This window comes from Lissotriton vulgaris, chromosome 1_1 (genome assembly GCF_964263255.1).
Source record: "Lissotriton vulgaris chromosome 1_1, aLisVul1.2, whole genome shotgun sequence".
Lineage (NCBI taxonomy): Eukaryota > Metazoa > Chordata > Amphibia > Caudata > Salamandridae > Lissotriton > Lissotriton vulgaris.
The window spans coordinates 1,611,016,208-1,611,029,301 of NC_141685.1; the positions used below are offsets into that span (position 1 = coordinate 1,611,016,208).

The 13,094-nt window shown below is 50.9% G+C and overlaps 1 protein-coding gene across 6 annotated transcripts in view; it reads right to left on the reverse strand.

Moving 5' to 3' along the window:
• Positions 1-13,094, reverse strand: part of LOC147750884 (uncharacterized) — a 1,319,653-nt gene that overhangs the window by 650,899 nt on the left and 655,660 nt on the right. For all 6 annotated transcript variants that reach the window (XM_086918405.1, XM_086918419.1, XM_086918411.1 and 3 more), the window contains one exon: positions 7,956-8,048. In XM_086918405.1, the coding sequence (XP_086774531.1) occupies positions 7,956-8,048 (93 nt within the window). The remainder of the gene's footprint in view (positions 1-7,955; positions 8,049-13,094) is intronic.

Genomic DNA, 13,094 nt, shown 5'->3' on the forward strand with positions numbered 1-13,094 from the left:
AGTACTGCAGAGCCTGCAATTCTTGGCAGGAAGGCTCGCAAGGACAGGAAAATTGCCCTCAACTCGAGGCAGTTGATGTGTTTGTGCTTGTACTGATGGGACCACCGTCCCTGCACCTGAAGGTCCTGGAGATGACCTCCCCAACCCTCCATGGAGGCATCTGTCGTTAGAGTAAATTCCGGTAGAGTCTGAAGAAAAGTGAGCCCCGGAGACAAATTGTTCTTTGCCGCCCACCACAGAAGAGCTTGTTTTATCTTGGGCGTGACCTTGATACGGTCCTAGAAAGATCCGTCTATCTGCCGCCATTGTCGATGCAATTCCTCCTGGAGAGGCCTCATTCTGAGTCGAGCCAGTGGAACTAGATGGAGTGCGGAGGAACACATCCCTAGCAGGGAAACAAACTGTCGGACCGAAAGAGACTTTTTTGACCGTATTTGAATTGCCAGCTTTGTGATCTTGTCCTGACGAATTTGGGTTAAGAAGGCCTTGCACTGAGAAGTGTCTAGTACTGCTCCCAGGAACGTCAGAATTTGTCTGGGTTGAAGTTGAGATTTTTTGGCGTTGAGGGTCAAACCCAGATTCGAGAACATTGACAGAGCACTCTTGACCGATTGCCTTGTCGAAGTCCTCGTCGGACTCTTTATTAACCAATCGTCGAGGTACGGGAATACTTGGATTCCCTGTGACCTCAACGCAGCTGCAACTGGGACTAGAGTCTTGGTAAAGATTCTTGGTGCAGACTTCAGGCCGAAAGGGAGCACCTTGAATTGAAAAATGGACACCAGCCACTGTGAATCTCAGATACTTGCGGTGGTTTGGATGAATTGGAATGTGGAAGTAAGCGTCTTCCATATCCAGGGAAGCCATGAAATCTCCCTCCATGAGGCAAGTGAGGACATCCGTGAGTGTCACCATGCGGAAACTCTGCTTTTTCAGATATGTGTTTAAGTTTCGTAGATCCAGAATTGGACGCCACTCTCCTGAAACCTTTTCCACAAGGAAGAAGCGAGAATAAAACCCCTGATTTTTCTGGGATGTTGGGACTTTCTCTATCGCATTTTTGTGCAGCATTTTCATGGCTTCCATGTATAACAAATGAAGACGAGGAGGGGAGGGACCCCTGGGCGGTAATGTTGGAGGTTTCTGCAAGAACTCCAGAGTGTGTCCGTGTTTGACTATGTCCAGAACCCACTGATCTGAAGTTATCTTCCGCCACTGTTGATAAAAGGCGGAAATCTTGGCGCCCACAGGGAGGGAGGGAAGGGAGGATGGTGTCCGGCAAAACTCACTGGCGTTTATTTGAATCACGTCCCTGGTAGTTAGAACGTCGTTTCCCTCCTTGACGAGAGAAACCCGCTGACGATGACTGCCGATAGGACTGCTGGTAGTACGGCTTATTTTGAGGTTGATACTGACGGTTTTGCTGATTTTGATAATGTCCTCCTGATGAAAAACCACGGCCTCTTGCTCCTCTGAAAAAACCTCGCTTATACTGTAGTGCACCAAGCGATTTAGCCGTATCAGTATCCGTTTTTATCGCAAGCAATGCTTCATCTATGTGCTTGCCAAACAATAACTCGCCATTATAGGCCATGTCCAGTATTTTGGTCTGGACCTCAGGTCTGAAAGAAGTCGCCTTGAGCCATCCTTGCCGTCTGAGAACTGCCGCTCCGGCCAATTGTCTAAAGGCTGTATTAGATACATCGAGGGCGCAATCGATAATTTCAGAAGCTGCCCGCTCGCCTTCCAAGACAACCTTCCTGACCTCTTCAACACGGTCATCGGGAACCAAATTGATGAACTCCGACAGATCTGACCACATTTGTCTGTCGTACCGTGCTAAAATTGCCAAAGAATTAGCAATCTTGACAGTAGCAGCGGCATTAGCCGAGAACTTTTTTCCAATTGCATCCAATCTCCTGCCCTCTTTGTCTGGAGGCGTTGAAAGAGGTGCAACCGGATTTTTGGATCGTTGTTGAGCCGCTTGTGAAATCACTGAGTCAGGACGCGGATGACCAATCAAACATGAAGGAGTGTCCGGTGGTGCTCGGTACTTCTTGTCGACTCTTGGAAGAACCGCCGGGATGGAAGCTGGCGTCTTCATAATATCAATCCCTTCTTTCCAGATATAATCAATGATAGGGATAGATCTGGACACCCTTCTATACCCTTCTTTGAAATCATGAAGAAAACAGTCGGTTTGTTCAACCGAAACTGTGATTGCAAATCGAGCAGCTGCCCGGTGCATGATGTTATGAAAACCTCCTATGTCTTCTGGCGGAGAATCTGAAGGTTTTGGCAGATTAGGAGAGGGCATAGGAATGACGTAATCATTCCATGGTTCCGTAGGCGTGGAATCCGGAAGTTCCCCATCCTCTCTTTCATCCTCATCTGGAGATGAGATGTCAACATCCTGACCTCCAGTCCCGGGGTCAACATCCTGCCTTGGAGAGTGTGAAGGATGTGGCGGTGGATTTACTGGCATGTCCTCTGGCACAGTATTTGGAGTAGGCAGAGTTGGTGGAAACCTCTGACGATAATCGGCCAGCATGGCCTGCAAATCCTGTACTAGAACAGACGGAAGATGAGTCGTGTCTTCTGTGTGTTGTTGCTCCTGATGATAAGGAGTAGCTAAATTTTCCTGATAGTAATGAACCTCATCATCATCCTCATCCTCTTGATATTTTATGTGCAACTGGGAAGGGTGATGGGCCACTCCAAAAGGATCATCATCATCATCATCCTCTTCATTATCCGAATCTGCTTCCACGTAATTTTCCAAGATATGCGAAGGCAAGAGGGGAGACAAATGAGAGTAACTCTGTCTCTGAAAAGATTTCATCTGAAAATGGGTATACTGCACCCTAACCGGAGATGTGGGCAACAAATGCGTAGACGGCACATTCAAAGATGCCAGCGCTGCTGTCGATGGCAAAAGTGAAACCGATGTGTGAGTTGCCGATATTGTCGTCGACGGTATCGTCACAGGTATTGTAATCATGGATGAAGACTTCTTGGAAGGCGTCCTAGTAGACGGATCCGTCGACGGACTCCTCGTCGTCGAGCTAGTCGTCGACGGAGCTGAAACCTTCGTCGACGTGTTTGTCGTCGATGGGCCTGTCGTCGACGGGGTCTTCGTCGACGAGCCTTTCGTCGACGGGCGCTTCGTCGACGGGCCCTCCGTCGACGGGCCCTCCGTCGACGGGGTCTTCGTCGACGGGGTCTTCGTCGACGGGATCTTCGTCGACTGGGTCTTCGTCGACGGGATAGTGGAAGTCTTCGTCGACGGGGGAGCCGTCGACGAGAGCGTCGACGGAAGCGATGACGAGCGCTTCAAAGATGGTGATTTGGTCGTCGACGGTAGACTCGTCGACGACGCGCTTTTCTTTGACGATCTTGTCTCAGAAGAAGAGGCCATGACGGACATCACCGGAGAAGTAATTGCTGAGGTGGTAACAGTATTTGAAGAAGTAGAAGACGTAGAATAGGTGGTAACAGTGAGAGAAGACACTAAAGTGACAGCTTTAGTGCGGACTGTACTCACCGTAGAAGACTCTGTTGACGCAGCACTCCTTGTGGATTCAGAGGGTTTATGAGAGAACTTAGATTTTTTCAATCTCTCAGGGGAACACCTCTCTTTGGAACTGGCTCTCTTACTTGAAGTAGAGGCTCTGTCCTCGTCATCTCTGACAGACGACTTCAGCCACAAAAGAACTCTCGCCTCTCTATCCCTTTTGGTCTTAGGAGGGAAGGTTCGACATATCCTGCAATCCTTCACAACATGTGAAGGATGCAAACAATAAATACAGTCCGAGTGCTCGTCGTCCACGTGAACTCTCTTCTTGAAGCATGAAGCACAGGCCTTGAATAAAGCCTTCTTTTCCGACATCTTGAAAGAATTGAAGAAATTTCTGAAGAAAACTGAGTAGGCACTAGGGAGACTCCCTTACACACGAAGTGCGGTGAAAATCTGAGGAGAACTGCCTGTGCTGGGAAGGTTCTAGAGGGTGAGGTTAGCTGATTGGCTGAGGCTACATTTTCAGTTCTTTTTACATAATGAGGTAGATAGGCTGCTAAGTTTTGGGCCTAGTTGGGCCTATATCCTTTTTTAGCCTACTACTAATGGTTTTAGGCACTGCTATATATATATAATTTACCGTGGGACTCCCGCCTCGACGACGGGGAATGATTCAGGCATGTGAATCTATGAAAGATACCCCAATACTGGATAACATGCAAATTTCTTCAAATCGTGTTTTCCTTGAATTTACGTGGCAGGAAGCCCAAGGGCTACACATTAACCTCGTGGCCGCGGCGCCGCAAATAAACAACACACACCCTTCCTCCAAGGAGTGGACACTGCCCCATCCGCCCCCCACCTCATACACAGTGCAAAGAAATAAATGCGTCCTAAAACATCACAGTTCTTGCTGGGAACGCTGTTGCATGTTAAGCATTCACGTGTCTCTTAAATATATTAGCTATTTAAAAAGTACAAGTAAATGCCGTTTCCAGCCCACATTTCCAGTTCCCATGCACCTCTTTGCATCACCTGCCGATGCCAGAGATAGGCAGCCTCGAGCCCTATTCATCATTGTCTTGGAAAGGGAGTGTGTTTCCTCGGTCTCCGAGCCCTGTAACACGAGCCCCGGCATGAACGCCTTTGAGCCATAAAATCACACAGGGCTCTGCGAGGAGAAGGCGACGCAAAAATCAGAAAATGAAATGCACTGCGCGCGCGCCAGAGATCAAAGCCAACAAACCCGTCTACGCAAACGATCGCATGAAATATAACTAGAACGCCATAAAATTAACACAAACCAATCTGACCAAAGGTGGTCAGACAGGCACAGGAAAGATTGAACAGAGTCCTTTTGACACGGCGGGCAGGGGAGGGGGCGGAGCGGGGAGAGGTGCGACACGGCAGGCAGGGGAGAGTAGGAGGAGAGTAGGAGGAGGAGGGGGGAGGAGAGTAGGGGAGGCACGGCCTAGCGGCTGTGCAATCAAGAAGTGAGGGGGCGGGAGAGTAGGCAAGGCAGGCGGGAGGGGGGAGGAGAGTAGGGGAGGCACGGCCTAGCGGCCGTGCAATCAAGAAGTGAGGGGGCGGGAGAGTCGTCAAGGCAGGCGGCTGGGGGCATGTGCACGCGCTTTTAAGCTCAATGCGCATGCGCATTGAGCTTAAATTTCTCGTGCACTGCAAGGAATCGCCACGATTCCTTGCAAGTTGGATAAAGAGTGGATAAGCCCCCATAGTCTCGCTTGCTCGATGCGCATGCGCATCGACAGGCGAGACCTAAAAACATGTACATTTTAATGTATGGCACTGTATCGATGTTATCGAACATCTATTTTATTGATTTGTAATAAATTGTGCAAATTTTTTAACAAACAAACAATGTTTTATTAATTTTGTGTAATCTCTTGCTTTCACTGTATGTTTAATATTGTATACTTTTCTATGCAGTTGGCACTTTGAGTTATGAGGGCAATATACAAGAGTTGAATACTGGGACTTGTTAAGTTCTTCACTCCACAACTAGACCCAGTCTTCCGCCTTTACAGGACTGTCCTACCACCTGACCAACTCATGAGGGCCCTATACACGAACAAACGCCGCCACACCCTCACAGGCCCAACAGCCCACACAATTAAGATTTGGCACACGACACAGAGAGCCCTGGGATGGAAAGGAGTGCTCACTCTCGCAACGCCACTTTGGGACACGCGGCGTCTGGGTACCCTATCAAATACAAAGGGTTTCAGGTAGTGGAACCTAATTGGTATTTCCAAAATCGGGGACCTGTGGATAAGGGGTGAAGTTATCAAATTCCCAGCCCTGAAAGAAAAATACGGGATGGCAGACACCGAGCACTATCGCTATACACAAATCAAACATGCTTTACAGGGGGCCATTCCAACAGGCACACAGCTAGCTGAATCCTCCCCCCTGGAGGACAAACTCCTCACCGAATGCCTAGATAAAAAAGCGATCTCACTCACATACCGCAAACTTCTCAACAATCTTCCAGACCCCACGGCTGTTCTCCAAAACAAGTGGGAAGTAGAACTAGGCGACATAGTGGATGAAGATTGGTTGTATGCAATAGCATCTGCTAGGGAGGCCTCCATACCATCACGACTTAAGCTAGTGCAATTACAAATATTACACAGAGTATACTATTCCCGCACGCTCCTACACAGGCTCGGCCGCACCCCGGAGCCTGCCTGCCTGGGAGGGTGTGGACTCCCGGGCACATTCTTTCACACAATATGGGACTGTCCCAGAATACAATCGTACTGGGACCAAGTTCTCTCCGAAATCTCAGAGGCAAGTGGGGTTGAACTGCAAAGAGAACCTAGATGTTGTTTGCTAAATATCTGGTCGCCTACAGACATGAATCGATGACTGCAGACATGGACAACGCTGGATCTGGCCCTTGCAAAACGGAACATTGCCAGGAACTGGGGCTCCGGTCTGGCGCCCTCATGCACACAATGGGAAAATGACATGGACACAGCTATGCTGGCAGAAAAAGCGGTGTATGTACATAGGGGTTGCCCCAAAAAATTGACCAGGATATGGGGGAAATGGAACAAATACAGGGGACAACTGTGCGACCCTCCGCAAGAACTATCTGACCTTGAAAATAGTCCATGAAGGGGGGGGGACACGAAATGCTAATGCTACTATAACCATATGACTTGTTGGATGGGGGGGGGAGATGAAAGTTGTTTGTCACTTGCTATCGGGACTTTGGGAGGGACCGAATGCCGAACTGTACGGGGGTGCCAATATACGCAGAGGGATAGAACCTTAGGAGCGCCCACGGCTCACTATTGTGGAGACAAACTGGTTTTGCAAAGGATATGATGAACATTGCCTAATGTGTAAACTAGAAAATGTATATCACAGCGATCTAAGTATATGTATCCAAGAATTGAAACCTGAATGACAAGTATTGTGTGTAACATGTTAAAAAGCCAATAAACAAAATGTAAAAAAAAAAAAAAAGCCCTGTCAAAAAGTGGTAGAGGGTAGCTCTCTTCACGGATCAGCACTAGCCGGCACAAAAAAAAAAAAACCTGACATCAGCCCACGGTGGTGGTGCCTATAGAGGTGATGCGGATGTCACTTTCGGTGCAGACGATGCTGGCAATGTCACGTGGAGCCGAATAACGCCACCTACAGGCACGCAAGTCTTCCGGATGTAGTGTAACACCTAGGAAATTCTAAGGAAAGGAATCTGCGGTTAGATGTCCCTATCAAAACAGACAGTGTACTACTATTAGAGAAATATACAAAATAGCCACCCATACAAGATCTTAAACTCACTGGCAAATAAGAAAAATATAATCTTTATTTCAATGTACTGTGGTACCATCTTGGTACATATCACAAAATATGAAAAAAGCTTGTATAACTTCCCTGGTACTTGTCATAATCGTGGTTCCTTCCCTCGAGCATGCTCACGCCCTGACACAAGAGAATCCTTCCCTCTCAACTACGCTGGTCAGGTGATAAGCACACACAAATATTCAACCTTACGTTTACGCAATCAGCTTCTGAATAGACACGGTCCCGTGCTTAAACACAAGTACAGATCCTTTGCCCAACCAGCTCTACCCTTAGCACAACCAGCTGTATTTGCCCTGATGGTACAGCTGCTTACCAGTGCCTGTCTGGTGATCCCACAAGTTTTGATACGTGAACCAGAGACTTGGAATGTCTTCACTCTATTTAATCTCAACTTAGGTATCCATTTACCGTGCTGCTAAAATGGCACACTTGCTTGTAAACTCTTTAATCTGCCGTCTAACTTATCAATTAATGGTACTGTCAGTTGTATTGTCTTCATTACATGCAAAATAGACAACAAGTTCCTCTGCCTTACCTGTAATACATACAACATATCAACTGACTTATCTCATCGTATCCCCCAACCTCTATCACTCACCATTTTGTCATTAAGCTCCTTCTGAGGTTTTTCTAAACATTCCATTTGCTCTCTAGAGTCACAGACTGCAGGATTATCCAAAGCAACAAACTCCTGTAATAGAAAACACAACATATGCAATGCAGTAAACATCGGTTGCTTGAGGTGTAATTTTGATGCCTATGGTTTGATATAAAAATTATGCTTCACATCTAGACCCAGCGCACGTCTTGTAGCGAGTATTTGTGAAAATTCAAGCTACCATTCAAGTCTTTTACTCCAATGTTCGTTTTTTTTTTAAGGCGGAAAGACAGATACATTGGACTGGAAGGTAAGGTTTGCCAGCCAAATCTGTTCTACTAGTTACTTTGCTACTTGAAATTACCAATTCTAGTCTCCAGCTTTAAGAGATGCAGTCTATAAAGAATATCAAACCCCAAATCCTGGCTGCCTATCAATGTTTGAGAGGTACGTCCCACAGAGGTTCACATAAAACAAGGTGCCTTGACCCGGATGGCATATACCCACTGGTACAGCTTCCCTAATCCTCCAACACTCAGACACTTGTCTCCTCAAGCACCCATTGGCTCTCCTTAACCCCTTCATACATTCCCTTCTCTACCTCCACCCTTCATGTCATAGGCCAGTGCTTACTGTGCCACATGCAACATCTTTGCCCATTATTTATTCACTCTCCCAGAACTATCTTGACTACTCAACCAGGTCTTTTCTCTAGCTTCTACTCCTCCTATCCACACCAAACCTAGAGCTGTTGTCTGATTACAATAAGCCATCAGCTGATCACACAAACATATTATACCACTAAGATGTCCCCAAGTCCTTCAAAGGGAGGTTTCACCGTACATAACCACTGCCTCAATACCAATAATAAGTATCCTTGGAAATCAGGGTTTTGAGGACTGCTAAAACAGTATTTCTGTGAAAAAAGGTATCCACTGCAACAACTCTATTTTAAACTAATCTGCATTAGCATATGTGACCCATTTAATAGCGTCTGTAGGAAAGGACCTCTTTTAGTCAGATTAACTCACCCCTCCCCACCTTTATTCCCCCCCCCCCCACCCCCCCCCCCCCTCCACTCCCCCTCAACAAGTTTTGGGACTGATGCTGCTAGTTTTCCAGCTCTGTAGTGCATCTTATTTTCCCAACTCTGTAGTACACTAGGCCTTGCTTTCTATGCCCCAGTACATGTTCTCTGAACCCCCAAAAGTACATATACAATTAGCTAACAACAAAGTGGCTCATTTAACTTTAAAGTCCCTAGTATACAGTACAATATCACTAGTAGACTGCAGCACTTATTTGTGCCTCCACTACTCTGACAAGGTAAAATCGTGATTCTAGTCACTGCAGGCAGCCTATTCGGTCAGCTGTAAACCTGCCAAATCGAGTTGGCAAAATAAATGCTTTTCCTAGATCAAATCCTTCCTTTTTAATATTAATAAGGCACCACAAGGAGAAAGAAGGAACAGCACACAAGATAGGGGGAGGGCAGCAGGTGGGGGAAAAAAGGAGGCAACAGTACCCAGAAAGTGGCAAAAACGAAGGCAGCAGATGGGGGAGAAAGGAGTACACAGAAACAGGCAAAAACGAAGGCAGCAGATGGGGGAAAATGAGTACACAGAAACAGGCAAAAACGAAGGCAGCAGAGCAGAGCACAGGCAGTCAGCGGGAAGGAGCAGCGGTGTGTGGGGGCGACCTCGCCTGGAGCAGGCTCAACGGTCGCTCCCTACCCCTGCACACGGTCCCCTTAAGTAAGGAGCCGGGAGGGCGGGTCAGCTGGGTGGCGGGAGCGGGGCGGCCAATGGGCAGGAGGGGGGCGGAGTCGCCGGAGGTCTGTGGCGGGAAGGAGGTCCGAGGGCGGCTCAGTGGCAGCTGGGTCGTCCGGCTGAAAGAAGGAACAGCACACAAGGTAGGGGGAGGGCAGCAGGTGGGGGGGGAAAAGGAGGCAACAGTACCCAGAAAGTGGCAAAAACGAAGGCAGCAGATGGGGGGGAAAAAAAGGAGTACACAGAAAAAGGCAAAAACGAAGGCAGCAGATGGGGGGGAAAAGGAGTACACAGAAAAGGCAATAACGAAGGCAGCATATGGGGGGAAAAGGAGTACACAGAAACAGGCAAAAACGAAGGCAGCAGAGCACAGGCAGTCAGCGGGCAGGAGCAGCGGTGTGTGGGGGCGACCTCGCCTGGAGCAGGCTCAGCGGTCGCTCTTTCCTTCTTTCAGCCAGACGACCCAGCCGCCGCTGAGCCGCCCTCGGACCTCCTTCCCGCCACAGACCTCCGGCGACTCCGCCCCCCTCCTGCCCATTGGCCGCCCCGCTCCCGCCACCCAGCTGACCCGCCCTCCCGGCTCCTTACTTATGACGCCCCCTGAGCGACCGCGCAGCGGACGCGCGCAGCGGGAGCACCGATTGAGCACCAAAGGTAAGCCCGTCTGCGCCCGTCCGCCCCTGGACCGCGCCCAGCGCCAGACCCCCTGGCCCCCGCAGACGCCAGCCCACCCGCCTGACCTACGACGCCACTGACCTCAACGCACTCAACGCCGGCCGGATCCCACCTAGCCACACCGAGACGCACTCACGGTCCCTTCTGCTGCCACTCTTGCAAGTTCACCTGCATCCGGACCTGCACTGCACCAGCACCCGCCAAACCGAGCACCAGCAGCAACCACCTGAAGTGCATCCTGCTCAACACTCGCTCCGTCCACAGACACTCCGTCCAACTCTGGAACCTGATCGACACTACATCCCCAGACATCGCCTTCCTCACGGAAACCTGGATGAACGCCTCCTCAGCAACCGACATCGCCATCGCCATCCCGGACGGATACAAGATCACCCGGACGGACCGCGTCAACCAGACTGGAGGAGGCATCGCCATCGTCCACAAGAACACCATCCGCATCACGACCAACACGACGACATCCTCACAGACGCCGAACACCTGCACTTCCAGATCCACACCGACCCCAAGACCACCCTCAGAGGCACCCTCATCTACAGACCCCCGGGACCGCGCACACAATTCAGCGAAGTCATCGCCGACTTCATCAGCCCGCACGCCCTCCCCTCCGCTGACTACATCCTCCTCGGGGACCTCAACTTTCACCTGGAGAACAACAACGACCGCAACACCACCACCCTGCTGGGCAACCTCAACAACCTCGGTCTCAAGCAGCTGGTGACCTCCCCCACCCACTACGCCGGACACACACTCGACCCCATCTTCTCATCCAGCAAGCACATCGCCTTCAGCCACGCCACCGGACTCCACTGGACGGACCACAGCTGCGTCCACTTCAGCTTCAAAAAGAACACGATCCACCACCACCAGCAACAGGTCGCACGCAGAAACTGGAACAAGATCACAGCCGACCAGCTCGCTGCAGCCCTGAGCCAAGACCCCCCCCGCCAGCTCTGCGAATCCCAGCCAGGCCGCCAACAACCTCACGAAGTGGATCAGCAACTGCGCAGACGACCTCGCCCCACTGAGGACCCCGCCCAGCAGACCTGGAAGTAAGAAAGCACCTTGGTTCACCGACGAACTCAAGAGCTCCAAGAAGAACTGCCGTGCCCTCGAGCAAGCCTGGCGCAGAGACCCTACACCAGACAACATGACCACCCTCAAGCTCGCAACCCGAAAACGCCACCAACTGATCCATACCACCAAGAAAACCGCATTCAAGGAACGACTGGACAACAACGCACACAACAGCAAGGAACTCTTCAACATCGTCAAAGAGCTCTCCAATCCCAACGCCGGAAACAACGACATCACCCCATCACAAGACCTCTGCAACTCCCTCGCCTCCTACTTCCACAACAAGATCGCAGACATACACAACAGCTTCAGCACACAACCAACGCACCCTATGACCGCACCAACAACCCCCACCACCACCCTCTGCGCCTGGACCCCGATCACCACCGAAGACACCATCCGCACGATGAACTCCATCCACTCCGGATCCCCAACCGACCCCTGCCCTCACCACGCCTTCAACAAGGCCGACGCTGTCATCGCACCCCACAAGCGGGACATCATCAACACCTCCTTCGACACCGCTACCTTCCCAGAGAGCTGGAAGCACGCCGAACTCAGCGCGCTACTGAAGAAACCATCAGCGGACCCCACCGAACTCAAAAACTACCGCCCCATCTCGGTCCTCCCGTTTCCGGCCAAAGTCATCGAGAAGACCGTCAACAAGCAGCTGGCCGCCTTCCTCGAGATGAACGGATCCCTCGACCTCTCGCAGTCCGGCTTCCGGGCCAACCACAGCACCAAGACCGCCCTCATCGCAGCCACCGATGACATCCGGGCGCTGCTCGACAATGGGGAAACTGCGACCCTCATCCTCCTGGACCTCTCCCCAGCATTCGACACCGTCTGCCACCGCACCCTAGTGCAGCGCCTCAGCAACGTCGGAATCCAAGAAAAGGTACTAGAATGGATCATCTCCTTCCTCGCCGGAAGGACACAGAGAGTCCGTCTCCCCCCGTTCAGATCTGAAGCCACCGAAGTCATCTGCGGCGTTCCTCAAGGCTCCTCGCTCAGCCCCACCCTCTTCAACGTCTACATGAGTCCCCTCGCGGCCATCGCACGCCAACACAACACTTAACATCCTCTCTTACGCCGACGACACCCAGCTGATCCTCTCCCTCACCAACGACCCCGCCACCGCCAGAGCCAACCTACACGAAGGGATGACAGACGTAGCAGAGTGGATGATGAACAGCCGCCTGAAACTGAACTCAGACAAGACGGAAGTCCTCATCCTGGGCTCTTCACCCTCCGCCTGGGACGACTCCTGGTGGCCCACCGCCCTGGGCAGCGCACCCAAACCCACAGACCACGCACGCAACCTGGGCTTCATCCTAGACTCCTCCCTCTCCATGACCAGACAAGTCAACGCAGTCTCCTCGTCGTGCTTCAACATCCTGCGCATGCTACGGAAGATCTTTCGGTGGATCCCCACCGAGACCAGGAAGACGGTCACCCAGGCCCTCGTCACCAGCCGACTGGACTACGGCAACTCCCTCTACGCCGGAACCACCGCCAAACTCCAGAGGAGACTCCAGCGGATCCAGAACACCTCAGCAAGACTCATCCTCGACATCCCCCGACACAGCCACATCTCCGG